Genomic DNA, 18,008 nt, shown 5'->3' on the forward strand with positions numbered 1-18,008 from the left:
TGAGGGTTGCTTTAAAAGGGCCTTTCCCTGTCCACCGCTGCTACTCTTGTCTCTGCTGGTCCAATGCTGGAAGTGATTGCAGCAGTCAAATTATAATTGGCTTTGAGGTCAGTGATTGGAGAGCAGTAATGTGAGCGTTGAACTGCACGTGACCACTCATTTGCATGATTGGATCAGCAGAGACCACAGCAGATGTTCTGGAGGGGAAGGGGGAGGGAGAGACCATTGGACTTGTCAGCTTTATTAGCTTTTTTTCTAGACTACACAATTATATGCAGTCCGTATATATTTTTTTTCAATGTCAAAAATCCCCTTTAAATTGGTTGTTCTAAGATATAAAGTAATTCCCTAGCACAGGATAAGGAATAACTCTATGAGCAGTGGGGGCTCTGACTGCTGGGACCCACAACAATCCCAAGAACATGGGTCAGGTCGGTCCCAGAGTGAATGGAGCAGAGGTCACACAGGTGCACCCATGCCCAATTCACTTCAATGATGGCGTTGGAGTTTGCCGAAATGCTTGAACGCGATAATCTCCAGCACTAAAGTGAATGATGTGATGAAGTCAAGTGAATGGAGTGGTTGTGTGCCTGTGTGACCTCTGCTCTATTCACTCTGCGACCGACTGAATCAATGATCTCAGGATCAGTGGGAGTCATACCCCCATCAATCATAAAGTTATCCCCATGTAAGGCTAAAAAAAAACATATGCCATTCAGTTCAGCCTATTATCTTGCAATGTTGATTTAGAGCAGTAGTTCTTAACTTGGGTTTGATCGAACCACAGGGGTTCGGTGAGTCAGTCTCAGGGGTTCGGCAGAAGTCAAGACACACACACTCGTCACCAAATTGTAGCGTACCCTAAGAAAGCCCTTGAGATACTCATACTGTTTGTTACAAAGTATCTTTGCGAGCAATCCTTTTCTTAAATGATAGACATAAAACTGAAAAAAGGAACAGACTTGGTTTGCGAAAATGATATGAGAGTGGCCCTTGCCAAGGTGAAGCTGCGCATTTCTGAACTTGTCTCTGAAAGGCAACAGCAAACGTCACATTGATTTGCTGTAAATATTCATTGAGTTCATTGTGTACAACTGATGCACGGTTCATTTTGTGCACTGATAAAGTACATACATATGTTTTAAATTTTAAAAAAAATCATATTTTATTTTTCCAAATATGAAGGATCTAGTGAATGCACTATGAAACATGCAGGGTTCAGCATCTCCAACAAGGTTAAGAACCACTAATTTAGAGGAAGGCAGAGAACCACATGAGGGTTTTTTGCTGAGGAATGGGAACTTTGTATGTATAATATATCACAGTATAATATAACGAGCTGCTGAGCATGTTCTGACTCTGCTGACTGAGTCTCCACATGTACTTGTTATGTGCCTTCCTCTTTCTGAAAACAATGTGTGTGTTTTACTAGACTATAATCGTAGCGTTCTGCTGGCGCGCCGCCTTTACTTCAGAGAAAACCACACTTGTCACCTGTCAGATGTAATCACAGTTTAACTGTCGCAGTTTGTCCTCGCTCAGCTATTTCATTTCCTGCTTGTGATGTAATGGCGGAGAACACAGAGGAACCTAGTTCAGTCTCCAGGCCAGAAGAATCTCCAGCAGATGTATGTCCCACGATAAGACAGCTCCAAAGTCTCCTGGACAACCGGCGGACATCGTTCTCTCACCGGGTGGATGAAGTGTGGCCAAACCTCTACTTGGGAGACTTGTAAGTAATGACCTGAAGCAGGGAATAAGTGAACAGTAAGCACTCATTTTCCCCTTTGCCCATTCTAGCTCCCAGGGATGTCACATAGAAAATATCTAAGGTTTAACTTTCACGAAAGTTCATCGATGCTGAATTGTTAATGATTGTGTATATTCCCTAATATGTTACATGAATCTGGAATATGAGGGAGGTTGGGTAATAGGCAGCGGGCTATCACAGGAGATAAATACCCCGCTCTCCTGTACACTAATATATATATATATATATATAGTCATTAGATAACCCCTAATATTTTTACCCATTATAGGGAGGGTGATTTATTTGAATTGTAATCAGCAGAGGTGACCATCAACATGACAGAAGCTACTTTTCTGTAACCTCTTGGTGATACTTGCCACATATATATATTGCTACACGTATCTGTCTACATACATGGTGAAGGCTCCTCAGTAACACTTTATATCACAGCTGACACTTTGTGACAACAGCCCAGAGCAGAGATAACACTTTTGGCTGTTTAACTCCTAGCAGCCACTTTACACGGTGGCGCACAGGCACCCTACAGTCGTCGCACCGACTACCTCTGCAGGCGCAAAAGTTGTTCAGCGATTAGAGATGTAGTGCACAAAAGACTTCTTCCAGCTGCCATTGCAAACAAGCAGTCGTTCATAGATAGATGACTGCCTGTTACAGGGGCCGATAGTTGCTTGATAAGTGAGCAATTTCTTGTGCTGTGTCGGTGACTGCGTCTATTCAGAACAATTATCACCTGAATTTGCTGTCTCTAGCGATTATTCGAGCGATAATCGCCCCATGTAAAGTTACCTTGAGATGCAGTGACCCATCATGTAAGTTGTTTGACAGAATGAGGGGACTTCCTCTGTCACTCAATTGCTGTCTTAGCAGTGATTGCAGGGTTTAGATGGAGTTTCTATGGCAATCAGAGGTCTAACAATGGCCACCAAGTCTACACTCTTAGTACACCTTTTGAACCCTACCAGGACCTTTGCCCCCATTAAAAATGCCTTATGTCAAAAAAAAAGTGGCAATAAGAGTATACATAATTGATGTCGCCACATCCATAACAACCGAGTTCTAAAAATATTGGATTAATTAACCCACATAGTTAATGCCATTAAAAAAATAGCAGAATTGTGGGATTTTTTTGTTCAGCTCCCCCCCCCCCCCCCGCCCAAAAGGGAACAAAAAGTCGTTACTGCCCCAAATTGTTACCAATGAAAACATTAACTCATCTTGTAAACATGCCAAACACAGCACTGTCCACTGAAAAGCAAAAAGTTATGGCTCTCAGAATATGGCAACACAAAAGTGGTTTTATTGTGCAAAAGTAGTAATACTTAAAAAAACATTTGGTATAGTCATAAGCAGAATAAAGTTAACATGCCAGTAATACTACACAGTAAACACAACCAAGAAAAAATGTTGGAATTGCCTTTTCGTCATCCCCCTAGAAAATAAAAAAATTACATTAGATATAAAATAGTGTAATAAAACAATCTCTGGCATAGATTGCCAACATTCAGCTACATTGACGGAAATTAGGTAAAAACCTAAAAAAAAAAATAAAGCTGCATCCTAAGGCCAAAATAGGCTGCACACTTAAGGAGTTAAAGCAAGACTTGTCTATGTCAGGAACCTCTTTCACAAAGGTTGTACTTTATTGTTGTTGTTAGCCGTTTAGTCATTCACGACCCTCAGCGACCCTAAAGGCTCCCCTATGTTTTTTGGTTTTGCTTCTTTGAGTTGTGTGATTTCCATGCCAGTATCAGCTCTGACAGTATCAGCCATCATGTCCTTTGGTGGCCAGGTCTTTTTTTGCCAGTGATCTGTCCAAGCATTATAGATTTTTCTAGCGACTCTAATCGCTTTACATGGCCAAAAACCTTGCCCTCCAGTGACATATCTAGTCTTATACGATTCAGGACTTCTCTGTGCTTCTCTGTACTTTAGCTATCCAGGGCATACGCAGCAGCGTTCACCAGCACCACAGCTGAGACGCATCAATCCTCCAATTAGCTTCCCTAGTCTAGCTTTCACATCTATACATTGCTATGGGGAAAACGGTGGTTTGTACTATCCGGTGTTTAGTTCCTATACCAATATCCCTACCTTTCCAGATTTTGTCTATGTTTAGCATTGTGCTTCGCCCCAATGCTATCCTACGTTTTATCTCTGGTATAGATTCTCCAGCCCAGTCAATTTTTGAGCTAAGGAAGATGAAGTCTCGCACGCATTCTATGGCCTCTATGTTGATATTGATTTACATTTAGTCATTTTTTGCAGTTGTCATAATTTTTGTCGTCTTTAAATTCAGGTCGAGGCCCATTTTTTCACTTTCAGTTTTAATCTTACATATCAGCTGCTTCAGACCTGCTTCGGTTTCTGCAAGCAGAGTTGTCTCATCTACATAACGGAGATTGCTGATGTTTCTTCCACCTATTTTCACCCCGATTTTCAATTTGTCTGGGTCCATTTTATGCATGATCACTTCCGCATATAGGTTAAACAAGAAGGGTGAGAGGATGCAGCCCTGGTGGACACCTCTGCCAATCCCAAACCAATCTGTGTCCCCATATTGTGTTCTCACAGTGCCTTTTTGATTGGTATAAGCTTGACTAGATGTGCCGATACGCTCAGCTCTTGTAGGGCCTGTTATAGCTTGTCATGGTCGACGCAGGCAAGGGCGTTGATATAGTTGATGAAGCACATATAGACCCCCATAACTTTTTTTATGTTTCTGTTGATGTGGCTGTACGAGTCTTCTTTAAAATTTGTGATACTATCCAATTCCTTACACAGGATCCGGCCTCTGAGCTCCAGTCCCCGAGCTCCAGTCCCCAGAGGGGATACTTCCCATAGCCATTGGGAAAAGGCCCGGGGCTCTGCCCAGCAGAAGCGGCAGTGACACCTGCTCACACGTCCTCTTCCACCGACTACATCTTTACTCTCGCTTGACACTACTATCTCCCCCCTCCCCAACCTCTCTAACAACTTATCACGCCATACAGAACAGGTTAGGGAGACAGAGACACCAACAGCACCAAGAATGGTGACACCAACACGAACACCATAAATAGACCAACATACACACAAAGACAATCCAAGTGGGGTAGACAAACACCAACAAGAGGTACCCTAACTCTGGGCCACTACAATGAGACCACAGGAGATAGTGAGTAGAAGCACTCAGTTATCTCCTGTGGTCCCACTGAAATGCATATGCGACCGCCGCTGCTCTACCTTCAGAACCCACTGAAGCCCCATCCTTGGGATCAGTGTGGGTTAAAGCAGTCGGACTTCCATCAATCTGAATGTTATCTTCCATCCTGTGGACAGGGCATATCTTTCAAACATGGAACATGCCTTTTATCTACCTGCCTATCACTCCATAAATGTACAGCCGACAGGGGGAATGTGTTAAAGGTATTATACAAGAAATTTACCATATCACTATCCAAAGAATATCCACAGGATAGGGGATAGCTTGCTGATTGGTGGGGGTCTCCCATGTCCTGCTCTCCTGCCACTACAGAGACTGCTTCTTCCCCCCGCAGTGATGTCACTCTGAATGGAGTGCTGCTTGAGCGGTCAGCACTCTATTCATTTTATTAGGCCTCACAGAAATTACTGAGTGGGACCCGACAGTTCTTGTGATTGACAGGGGAGACCCCATCGATTAGCACGTTATCTCCTGTCCTATGGATATCCTTTAGGGCTTAGTCACACGGGCGCATCGGCACCTGTACATGGGCGCCGATGCACCCGTGTGACTGAGCCTTTACTGCAGGAAGAAGACGGCCGTACTTCAAGACAGATGACTCCCCGCAGCACTGAAGAAAGAACACATGACCGGCGATGAAGCTGGTCACATGTTCTTTCTCCCGGTGCTGCAGAGAGACATCTGTCCTGAAGTGCGGACGTCTTCTTCCTGCAGTAACACAAGCGCCGATGCGCCCGTGTGACTAAGCCCTTAGAAAAGGACTCCCATCTCAGATGCTTATCCATAAGAAATCCCACCTCTGGGACTCATTATCTTAGAGGAGAACAGGGATCGCTTGACCCCCGTACTGCCTGGCAGAGAATGACTGAAGAGGTAGCCGTGCGTGTGTCCAGCGCTTTCTATGCACCTTGTAGGAGTTATGTGGGATCCTCATCTATCAGACATTTATAGAATACCCTGCCATAGATTTGCCATTAATCTCTGAGCTGAGTCACATTTTTAAACAAAAATCGCCCCAAAATAGGACATGCAGCGATCCTTCTACCTTGGACTATCAGTACAAAAGAAAAATCGCTCATGTGAATAAAAAGATTGAAATACATGTGTTCTTTCATGTGTGAGTTCTGTCTGTATTGTAATCAGATAGAACTCGTTTGTGAGACTCTCCCATGTGAAAGCGCCTCAATGTATAACCCTACATACGTAGGATGTCTTAAGGCTTCCCTCATACAAACTATTCTTACTGAGGGGTGCTTGTAAAAAAAATATCACACATTTAATGTTTTTTTTTACAAGCTTTTTTTGTTTGTTTTTATGGCAATGTTTTTATTCACGTGCATAAATACGCCAAACCTACAGCCTGTTTGCAAATAGACGCTATTGGCCCACAACAAGTGAAAAAAGCTACAATAACTCCTGCCAATTCTGCGGCGGGATTTCCCGCAGAATTTCCGCCCGTGCATGCTTCCATAGGATTGCATTAGATTATACAATCTTATGCAGACAGACGCGATTTGACAGTGTAAAAACTCGCGTGTTAAACAAATCGTGGCATGTCCCATTTCTGTGCGAGCCTCGCAGAGGCCCATACAGAAACGTCACTGGTTACGCGACGGCTCTGCACTGCGCATGTGCAGCTGTGTGCCAGCCGGAACATTGCAGTGCAGAGAGAGAAGACGCCACCTGGGTGAGTATAAGATGAATTCTTGCAGCGGGATCCCACCCGGCCATGTGCTAAATACTACACTGCTTGTAGCATATTTAATATGTCTCTAATGATTTACAGCTTATGGCCTCGGTCACACGGGCGTTTTTTCTCGCGATTTGCGGATCGCACGACGGATGGGCATTCGCAAATCGCGTGGCTGGGGCCGACAATTTGCCAAAAAATCTGCAGCTAGCAGCGTTTTTGGCGAAACGGCCCAGCGCTGCCCGCTTTCCTCTGCCACAGCTGTGGCACAGCTGTGGCAGGGGAGAACGATGTTCGCCCATTGAATTCAATGGAGCCGGCAATACAACCAGCTTCATTGAAAGCAATGGGCTGCCGGCGAGCACGGGATGAATTTTCGGGAAGGGCTTAAATTTAAGCCCTTCCCTGAAAACCATCCTAAAATGTGTAAAAATAGATAAAAAAAAAGTATACTCACCTTTTTCTTGCAGCCGCGTCCGGCTGGCAGTCCTCCTGAACTGCTCTGTGTAGTATTCAGCTGCCTCTGATTGGTCCCTGCGCTCAGCCAATCAGAGGCAGCACTCACTCACCCATTCATGAATGGGTGAGTGAGAGCTGCCTCTGATTGGTGAGGGCTGTAACCAATCAGAGGCAGCCCATTCAGCAGGTGGGGATTTTAAATCCCCGCCTGCTGAATACTACACACAGCAGTTCAGGAGAACTGCCGGCCGGACGCGGCTGAACTCCGGCTGCAAGAAGAAGGTGAGTATACTTTTTTTAATCTATTTTTACACATTTTAGGATGGTTTTAAGGGAAGGGCTTATATTTTTAAGCCCTTCCCGAAAATTCATCCCAGGCTCGCCGGCAGCCCATTGCTTTCAATGGAGCCGGCTGTACTGCCGGCTCCATTGAATTCAATGGGCGAACATCGTTCTCCTCTGCCACAGCTGTAACAGGAGAATGATCTTAAGGTATATGCTCTCAATGGGGTCGGCGCTGCTGCCGCCGGCCCCATCGAGCGCATATATAGAACACAGCGATGGGCAGAATGCAGATAGGCGCTTTCTGCGAATCGTTTTGTCCTATAATTGATCGCACATCCGCATAAAAAGCGGACATGTGACCAATCCCATTGTGAACCATTGGTTCTATATATGCGCGGATCGCATGCGTAAATTGCGCGAAAAACGCCTGTCTGACCGAGGCCTTTATCAGCCTGCAGTGTTTTTGTCCAGAAAAAGTTACAAAAGTGCCTAAAAAAAGTGATATTTTCCTAAAATGCTGTGTGAAACCAACCTATGGGGCACATGGACATCACAGAATAGAGTTCTTGGAGATACAGAAGGCTCCTGTAGTGTACAACAAGCACAACTATTCCTCTGAATGGCCACCATGTAAGGCCGCTTTCACACAGATGTGAAAATCGTGCAACATTTGTGTGTGATGCGAGCATCCCAAATCTCGCATGAATATGAACTACATTCTTTTGAATAGGGTCATATACATTAGCAATTTTTCCTGCATCTCATCGCGGTGGTTGTTCCCATTTTCCTGCGATCTATTTTTTGTGCATATCAATACGCAGTCACTACACGCCGGTGTGCATGGATCAATGAAAGTCTACTGACTTTCATGAACTCCATTCAACACATATCACGCATCCGTGCAACGCATGCGTAATATGTGGTGAAGACACAGTTGTGGACGCGAGCCCTTAGCCCGGTGTCACATGGCCATAAGCGTATTTAAGTGCACATTTGAGCTGTGTATTTGCACAATGGGTGTTGTTTATTTTACTGTCCTTTTAGCATGTGCAAATCATGCATATGTAAACAACAATGCTGCCATTCATTGAAATGGGTAATTACATGGTTTAATATGTGCTATTTTTGTATGCGAATACGCAGGACAATAGAGCATGCTGCATAATTTTTTACACAAACGATATGCTTATGTGAACGAATCCATTGAAATCAATGGGTTCAGTTTACTGCATATTGCCCATTGCTCCAATACATTCATGTGACACAAGCTTTATCCACACTGTTTGCTGACTAATTAATTCTCTCATTAAGTAAGTTTAATGTCTCATGATGATATTTCCCTGTGAATCCCCAGGAGCACGGCCAACAACAGATATGAGCTGTGGAAGCTGGGCATCACACATGTGCTGAACGCTGCTCACGGGCGAAGGTATTCTGAAGGCCACCCTGACTTCTACGGAGCTAGCATCACGTATCATGGTGTGCCAGCTAACGACCTGCCAGAGTTCGATATGAGCAAATATTTCTATTTGGCATCAGAATTTATTCACAAAGCATTGAGCACGCCTGGAGGTAAAATTAAAAAAGAAAGTAATTTGTGTCTTCGGCAGTGTGTGCAATTATTTGTTATAGCTCCAATACACCTCACATGACAAAAACCTCTCTGAGGGTGAAGTGAGACGAGCGTTTTTTTGCGCATGCCTATGAGTGCAAAAAAAGTGCATCTAAAAGAACCATTGGTTTCCTATGTAGAGTTCACATGTCCGTCTTTTGCAGGTGCGAATAGTAAGATAGGACATCCGTGCGGCGGCAAAGTCCGTGCTTCTCGTAAAATATCCCCCCAGGAGTCCCCTCATCACTGAATACTTTGACAGCACTGTCACAGTGTCCAGTAACAAAAGGACTCCCCACGTGGATGAGGGAATCCGCTGCCACAGCTGTTGCAGAGGATTGCGATCTTCTCCCATTACCTTCAATGGAGCCGGCGCTACAGCCACCGGCCTATTGAAAGCAATGGGCTGCAGGCAGCCCCCACAGTTATTTTTGGGGGAAGGACTTGAAATATAAACCCTTCCCTGAAAATCATCCCTAGCTGATGTAAAAATTAAAAAAATATATACATTACATTACCTATCCGCCGCTGTCGGGGCTCCAGCGCAACTTGTCTCTGCAATCCCGGCAGTGTTCTGAAGTTCTTTCAGCATTGAATACAGTGAAAGGCTGAGAGCTGCCTCTGACTGGCTGAGTGCTGTGACCAATCATAAGCAGCGCTCAGCTGTCATTCAATGAATGGCTGAGCGCTGCCTGTAATTGCCTGAGAGCTCAGCCAATCAGACACAGACCTTTCAGTAGGCTGGGATTTTGAAATCCCCGCCTGCTGAAAGAGCTTCAGAACACTGCCAGGGACCAAGCGACAAGATGTGCCGGAGCCCCAGCAGCAACGGAAAGTGAGTATATATATTTTTTACACCACCTAGGGATGATTCTCAGGGAAGGCTTATATTTCAAGCCATGCCCCGAAAATCACAGCAGGGGTTGCCTGCATCCTATTGCTTTCAATGGGACTGGCGACTGTAGCACCACCCATATTGAAACCAATGAGCATGGAGCCATGGTCACGCACATTTTGCTAATGCATGGAGCGCTATTTTTTCGCGCACATAGGTGCACAAGAATAAAAAAAGCTTGTCTGACTGGGCCCTGAATGTGTGTAAGCAGCTCTTACTTGCACAGATCTTTGTTAAAGGGAAACGGTCATCACCTGTAAGCCCCATAAATGAAGTTATGGTGCTTATAGTTTAGGTGACGTGGAGTCCGGGAGCCTCTTTTCATACTTGCCCAATCAGCGCACAGCAAGATGAATGGGAGATATTTAGCGCACAACCTTCTGAGAAAAGTCAAGCTTGCTTGGTGAAGGGGACCAAGCGAATATAAAAAGGAGCTCCTGGGCTCTACATCACCTAAACTATAAGCACCATCACTTAGTTTATGGTGCTTATAGTTGAAGACAGATTTCCTTTACTATTAGATAAATGCGGTGATAAGTACAAAATGTATGTGTGCTCATTAGGTACCTATGCAATGAAAAAAATGGTACTTACTCAGAATGGAGGGGGATCTAACTATATAAACCCTCTCCTTAAAAGTACAGATGGTGGCTTGACTGAGGAATATTATTGGTGACAGCTTTAATTCATGTAACAGGGATAAAAGGTGCTACAATGCAATGCGTTTCAGCGACAAATCTTCTGATGCTTGAGAAAGGCACTCAATTGCTGAGCATCATCACTGTTTGCACAAGGCGCTTTCCCATCATTTCTTTAATTTAATATTAGATGGCAATGTACCTTGAGAGTAAGGCCGGGCTGACACGGTGGATTCTAATTGCGGAATCTGCGTGGAGGATCCGCGGCAAAACGCAGGCATTGAAAAGCATGTAAAATTGCTTTTTGGCTCACTCGCAGATACAAATTACATGTTCCATGAGCTGAAAAAAAATTGCAGCATGCCTTATTTTGCCACGGATTCCGCATGCACGACCTTCATTGAAGTCAATGGAGGTCGTCCGAACCGCAGCCCATACACAATTAACATTGCGTATAGGCCACAGGTACCCACGTCATCGTTAAGCAACGGCGCAGGAAATAAAAAATTAAAAAAACAAAACTGGACTGTGCATGACCGATCGGCGAGCCGCCAAGGTCATTCACAATACTTAGAAAATAAGCTACATAGGGTCGCTGGCCAGGCTTACAGACTTAATTCCGCTGTGGGCCTCCCGCATGTGGAATCCGGTCCACCCATGCGAGCTTGGCCCAAAGGATGATGTACTGTACTTATTTTTTTCTAGAAAGAAAAGATGAGGATTCAAGATTAAAATTCACCAATATTATGGGGCGCTATTCTCAATCCCTTCCTGTCCAGCACCATAAATGTTTGCATTAGTGCTTTGATTTTGCTGATAATTATGGCTTGATGGAGGAAGGGATCTAATCCTGTCACCCTATCTGTGCCCAGAGGATGTGGTTGTAAGGTACCGATGGGATGCCATTGAAGCTTGGGGGCCTTACAAAAATTCCTATGATCCTATTAGTGTGTGGCACTGACAGTGATATGTTATATAAGCGAATAAGTGATATGTTATATAAGCAATTGCAGAAAGATAGTTAAAGGGATTGTCCAGTTTTAAACTATTGGTGACCTCAGGATAGTCCATCAATAGAACGGTGGATATGAAAAGTTAAAAAACCCCTGTTAAAATACCAGGTTTTTGTCATGTTAAAAAAAAATCCAACAAAGATTAATTATTTCAGATTTTTTTCCACCTTTTAATGTGACCCGTTATCTGTACAATTCCATTGGAAAGCAAACTGAAATCTTTTAGGGTGAAATCTAACAAAAAAATAAAACATTGTGGTTTCATAAATATGCACACCCTAAAACTAATACTTTGTTGTTGTACCCTTTGACATTATGACAGCATTTAGTCTTTGTGGGTAGGTGTCTATCAGCATGGCACATCTTAATTTGGCAACCTTTGCACACTCTTCCTTTTAAAAGCGCTCCAAATCTGTCAGATTGAGAGGGCATCTGGTGTGTAGCGCCCTTTTAAGGTCAACCCACAGAATCTACAATTCACGTCTGGGCTTTGGCTGGGGCATTCCAAAAGTGAGATCTTCGGGTGAAGCCATTCTCTTGGTGATTTTGTGGTCTGCTTTGGGTCATTGCCATGCTGAAAGGTGAAATTCCCCTAAATCTTCAGCTTTTTAGCTGAGGCCTAAAGGTTTTGTGCTAAAATGAACTGATATTTGGGACTCCTCCTTGACTAAAGCCCCAGTTCCAGCAGCAGAACTGCCCCACACATAATGCTGCCCCCACCATCTTCACAGCAAGTCTGGTGGTCTACTGGTGATGCACAGTGTTGTCTTTGCACCAAACATACCTTCTGGAATTCTGGCCAACAAGTTCAACCTTGGTCTCATAAGACATAACACGTTCTTCCACATACTCCTGGCAGACTTGATGTAGTTTTTCTTTGTTAGAAAAGTCTTCCAACATGCACCACACAACCAGAACTTGCCAGAAATTCCTGCAGCTCCTTTAGTGTTGCTGTCAGCCTCTTGGCAGTATCCTAGATTAATCTTCTTCTGGTATTTTCATCAACTTTTGAGAGACGTCCAGTTCTTGGTAATGTCACTGTTGTGCCAGATGTAACCAATGAGCGCTGAGTCATGGTCATGCACATTTTGCTAATGCGTGGAGCGCTGTTTTTTTGCGCACATAGGTGCACAAGAATAAAAAAGCTTGTCTGACTGAGCCCTGAATGTGTAATCCACTTCTTAATGTCCGTCTTCATTGTGTTTCATGATATATGTAATGGCTTGTACATTTTTTGGTCCCCTTCTCCTGACATCTTCCAACAATCAGATCTCTCACAGTGTCTTATTTTCGGGGGGGGGGGGGGGCTTATACTCACCTGGTCCGCGGCATCCCGATGGTCTCTGGTGGCGCTGCGGCAAGTGTCCTTCCCGTCTGACCACTCAGCTTCTTTCTGGTGACGGGGCTTTGAATACCCCACCTCCAGCAAACCGAGCGCTGTGATTGGCTAATCACAGCGCCAGCAGCCAATCACAGCCGGCGCTCGATGAGCCAATCACAGCCATTCAGTGATCTCATTCACTGAATGGCTGTGATTGGCTCATCAAGTGCTGGCTGTGAATGGCAGATGGTGCTGAGATTAGCCAATCACAGGGCTCACTTTGCTGGAGGCGGGGTATTCAAAGCCCCGTCACCAGCAGAAGCTAAGCAGGAAGACGGGGAGGACTCAGCCTTTTGCCGCAGCGCTGCCAGAGACCATGGGGGCGCCGTAGACCAGGTGAGTATTGATTTTTTTTATTTTTAGGGCACCTGAGGTAGGTCCTATTTTTTGGGGAGTCCTTATATTCCAATCCTCCCCTGAACCACCCGATAATAAGACATATCAGGGTAGGACCTATTTTCGGGGAAACATGATAGTTTCAACAGATAGTAAGCATAGTCAGGTGAAACTTACGACTCAACAAGCATTTCATGAGAAACTGATAAACAGTACATTTCCACACCAACTCATGACATATCCACTTATATATGCTTTATGAGAATTGCTGTGCTGGCGATGCTTGCTGCAAGCCCTGAAAATCCATATCTCGGCTTGCAAAAAGAATTAGGCTAAAGTTCATGAGATGATTCACAAAAGATGAGAAAGTTAATGTTCATAGGATGGCTGTCAGGAGACAATAATGGAGGACAGAACCTGGATCTTAACAAACCAAACTTTATTGTTACTGTAAATAATGGCAACTGACTACTAATTATTATGGGTTTAACTGTAATTAGATAATTCTGAACACAACCACATCCACAAATATAAGAGGGTGTGAACACATACAACCACATTATTTTAGTTTTCTTGTTTTAATTTTTCCACTCTAAAGGATTTGTTGGTTTTACATAACAAAAAAATAGCATAACAACACGGGTGTGTAGACTTTTTATATCCACTGTAGATCTGGACTGGAACCCCCAAATATCAGCTGTTCCCTGGGCCACTGCAGTGGGAACAAAATGTGCTTCCTGTTTTATTTCCACCACAGTGGCCTGACAAACAGCTTATTTGCTGGCTTCCTGGATGACGGCTGTAGTGGGAACAGAGGAGGAAAGACAGCTCCATGGCGACTACAGTGGCCCTGGAAACAGTTAATCCTGAGTACAGGCCAACAATGGTTTAAAGCAGGACAACATTTTTAAACTTTATTTAAAAAATACACCCATTATAAAAGAAGAACAAACAAACCCCTTTACCCTAAAACTCCCCCAAATCATTGTGAAAAGCATTAATAGAGATTTAAAAAATATACATTTGGTATTTCTGTAATCTTAACAAGCTATAGAATAAAATTCATACTCCTACTTCATGGGGAAAATCATAACTTTATGGAATTTCTATATTTTTCCAATCCCCTGTAAAAAAAAACAACTGTTAATCTGTTAGATTATGTTCCCCAAAATGACTCGAAGTGTATAATACAGCTTTTACAAGTCGTTATACAGCAAGCAACCAAAAAAAGAATGGCTCTCAATGCTGTTTCTCCAAAAATGAGAGAAAAAAATGCATTCTGATGGCCCAAAACCAATTATCTTTCTCATATCTCTCTCACACATTACTTTCTCTCACATCTATGTCTGTCATTATTTCTCACATCACTCTCTCATCTTTTTCTCATGCATCTATCACTCTTTCACATCTATCTTTCTCTTATGAGATAGATAGCTAAGAGGTAGAATCCTAGAATGGTAGAGTTGTCAGGGACCTCCAGATCATTGCGTCCAACCCTTGCTCAATGCAGGATTCACTAAATCATCCCAGACAGATGTCTGTCCAGCCTCCCAAGACTTCCATTGAAGGAGACCTCACCACCTCCTGTGGCAACCTGCTCCACTGATTGATCACCCTCACTGTCCAATATTTAATCTGTGTCTCCTCCCTTTCAGTTTCATGCCATTGCTTCTAGTCTTTCCTTGTGCAGATGAGAATAGGTCTGATCCTTCTGCACTGTGACAGCCCCTCAGATATTTCTAGACAACTATTAAGTCTCCTCTCAGCCTTCTTTTTTGCAAGCTAAACATTCCCAGATCCTTTAACTGTTCCTGGACATGGTTTTCAGACTGCTCACTATTCTGGTAACTCTTCTCTGAACTTGCTGCTGCTTGTTGATGTCTTTTTTTTAAAATGGGCAGCCCAGAACTGGACACAGTAATCCAGATGAGGTCTGACTAAGGAAGAGTAGAGAGGGATAATTACCTCACATGATCTAGACTCTATGCTTTATACATCCCAGAATTGTGTTTGCCTCTTTTGATGCTGCATCACACTCCTTACTCTATTAATAAACCTACACATGCATATTTTTTTTATTTCAAAAAATCATTTTTTTCATTCACCACAGCATCTGTGACAGTCTTGAACAAGTCAAGAATCAGGACTGGACGGATGGTTTTGCTTGGTCCATTGGATGGAACATTTGAAATATCCCCACAGAATTTGCCATGCTAGCACAAAAATATATGATGATCAAGCTAGAGGAATGAACTCCCTCATTGCTCCCTTACACTCTTTTATCCGTAGTGGACTGCTGGCGCCATGTGCAGTAGCAGTCACCCACACACCAAGAACATAGCCACATGCAGATATCAGGGTACGGACCCAGTTATTAAGACTATGGCCCTTGTGGTAACCATTATGGTGCCAATTTATCAGGACATCCCAGCTATCATAGGGCATATAACCCTGATCTCCATATTCCTGAGTTGAAAACAGGAACCTGCAGGCTGCTTTCACAGTTGCACTCAGGGGTTCAATTTCTTTATTCTGTTACGGAAGCATGAAAGGGTAATCCCCTGGCCTAACGGATCCATCTTACGACGGAACCGAACAGCACTAAACGGGCCCCATTAACTATATGAATATGTCTAATAACAATTTAGTTCCTTACACCTGGAAACGAGGTTAAATAAATAGATAAATATGCTCTAATATTTCTCTATAGTGATAACGCTACAGATTGCATAAAAAAGTCTAGCTATAGGACAGCAGCAAAGAACTTGTTTTTCCTCAGCTTCTTTGTTTTCTGTAACAATTGCTCCTACCTGCATATAATACATATAAACAGCTAAAGTGACTAATGCTTTTTTTAATCAATGAAATGTACTCTTTCCCAGCCAGGCTTCTGGTTCATTGTGTTGTTGGTATCAGTAGATCTGCAACTCTGGTCCTGGCTTACCTAATGATCCATCATCAACTCTCCCTGGTTCAAGCCATTCAGACAGTACAAGAGAACCGTTGGATATCCCCCAACTCAGGTTTTCTTCGTCAGCTGCTACACTTGGATGAAAAACTCCAGCAAACTAGACAAAACCAGACCACACCAGAGACAAACCAGCATGAAGAGGACGGGTAGACCTGACCACAAAGGAGCGTAGTTTACTTGTAATTTCTACAGTTTTTTTTTCCTGCACTATTTAAAATGTTGACCACAGTTGTTCTCTGTATTATTTTACATTTGCTTGTAATTAGTTTGTATAAAAAAAACTTGTATCAATTTAACAATTTTAATTGTATAAGAAATAGAATGGATGGTTTACAATAAATTGTATGAGAGTATTTGTCAGCACTCACTTGCATGTATTAATAACAATGGCATGAGAAAAATCAAGGAGGACCACAGTAATATGGAAAAAAAAGTTGAGATTCAGGTATTTGAGAAAGGCTGGAGTATATGGTCGAGGCCTTTGTGGGTGTGGTTTCAAAATATAAAATCAAAACAGCAAGAATAGAATAGACTAAGAGCGCACGTAGGAGAGCAAGAGAAGGAAATGGGACAGAAAGAGGAAGAAGGAAGAAGATAGGGAGAAGGGAGCTAACCAGAGGGACAAGTTGACCAGCCTTATGTTTGTCTTAGACCCGGTTTACAGTACACTTGTCCTGATCTGCTCCCACCCTGTAGCCCCACAAATCTGTCCGTTTCTGTGGCCAGTTCGCTAAGTCTTTAACAGGGCCAAGATCATGATGGCAGTGAGCTTTTAGCCAAACACTCCAGTCTTCTCCTAAAAATGAAAAACATCTTTAAAATGGAACTAACTGCAGCAGTTAAGGACTTAACTGATTAAATTAAAGACCTTAGTCAGCAAAGTGATGAACTGGAATGCAAAACGGATGCTATAGTGGATATTATGGAGGAGGAAAGGACCTATGTTGCTGATCTTGAATGCAGACTGGAAATACTAGAAGCCAAATATGCGGACCTGGAGAACAGATCTCATTGTTCCAACATCCGAATACAAGGTTTTCCAGAGATAGTAAATGCACTAAAGAAAACTGTACAAACCTATTCTCAGCACTTTTGCCTAATGTGGATCAGAACACTCTACAGATAGTCAAAGTCCACAGAGCTCTAGCTCATCCACTAAATCCTGATCTCTATGAGATGTGGTGTTAAAATTTCATTACAATAAAATACATGATCAATTGCTGTCTGCAGCTAGAATCCTCTTTCCACTACCTGTAGTGCCCTCTGCAATGCAGTTCTTTGTGGACATTGCCCCCTTTACCCTGCCCAAGAGCAGGTCAATAAGACACAAGCTCTCTATTGCCCCCTTTACCCTGGCCAAGAGTGTGGCCATGAGACACAAACTCGCCCTACAGCTAATGTGAAATACAAATGGGGCTTCCCGTTCGGTTTCCATTTCGAACACCATGGCAGGATCTACTTGGTGAGGACTGTAGATGAGATCTATGGGGCCCTGGAAAGTGCTTAAATACCCATGGTGTCAACCTCAGACACAGGAGATACACCTCCTGTTCCCAGACACACCTGGACTCTAAACTGCTTGTCTAGATGACCAGTATCAACTGGTCCCCGAGTGGAGTCTTCTACTAATATCTAAAAGAATCCCTCAGACTCACAAAGAGAGCTAGGAGATGACTATTGGTCCTCATGCTAGTTGATTTGTCTGAATGTTTCTACCAAGTCTAGACAATGCTTAGACTAAAAACCATCTGGTTG

At 43.4% G+C, this 18,008-nt stretch overlaps 1 protein-coding gene across 1 annotated transcript; it reads left to right on the forward strand.

Annotated features, from left to right (window-relative positions):
* The first annotated feature begins 1,532 nt into the window (after nucleotides 1–1,532).
* LOC136624784 (dual specificity protein phosphatase 13A-like) lies at nucleotides 1,533–16,587 on the forward strand. Its single transcript, XM_066598718.1, has 3 exons — nucleotides 1,533–1,732; nucleotides 8,762–8,979; nucleotides 16,165–16,587. The coding sequence occupies exons 1-3, from the start codon at nucleotides 1,569–1,571 to the stop codon at nucleotides 16,401–16,403; spliced, it is 621 nt and encodes a 206-aa protein (XP_066454815.1). The 5' UTR covers nucleotides 1,533–1,568; the 3' UTR covers nucleotides 16,404–16,587.
* The last annotated feature ends 1,421 nt before the right edge of the window (nucleotides 16,588–18,008 follow it).

Source organism: Eleutherodactylus coqui, chromosome 4, assembly GCF_035609145.1.
Source record: "Eleutherodactylus coqui strain aEleCoq1 chromosome 4, aEleCoq1.hap1, whole genome shotgun sequence".
Lineage (NCBI taxonomy): Eukaryota > Metazoa > Chordata > Amphibia > Anura > Eleutherodactylidae > Eleutherodactylus > Eleutherodactylus coqui.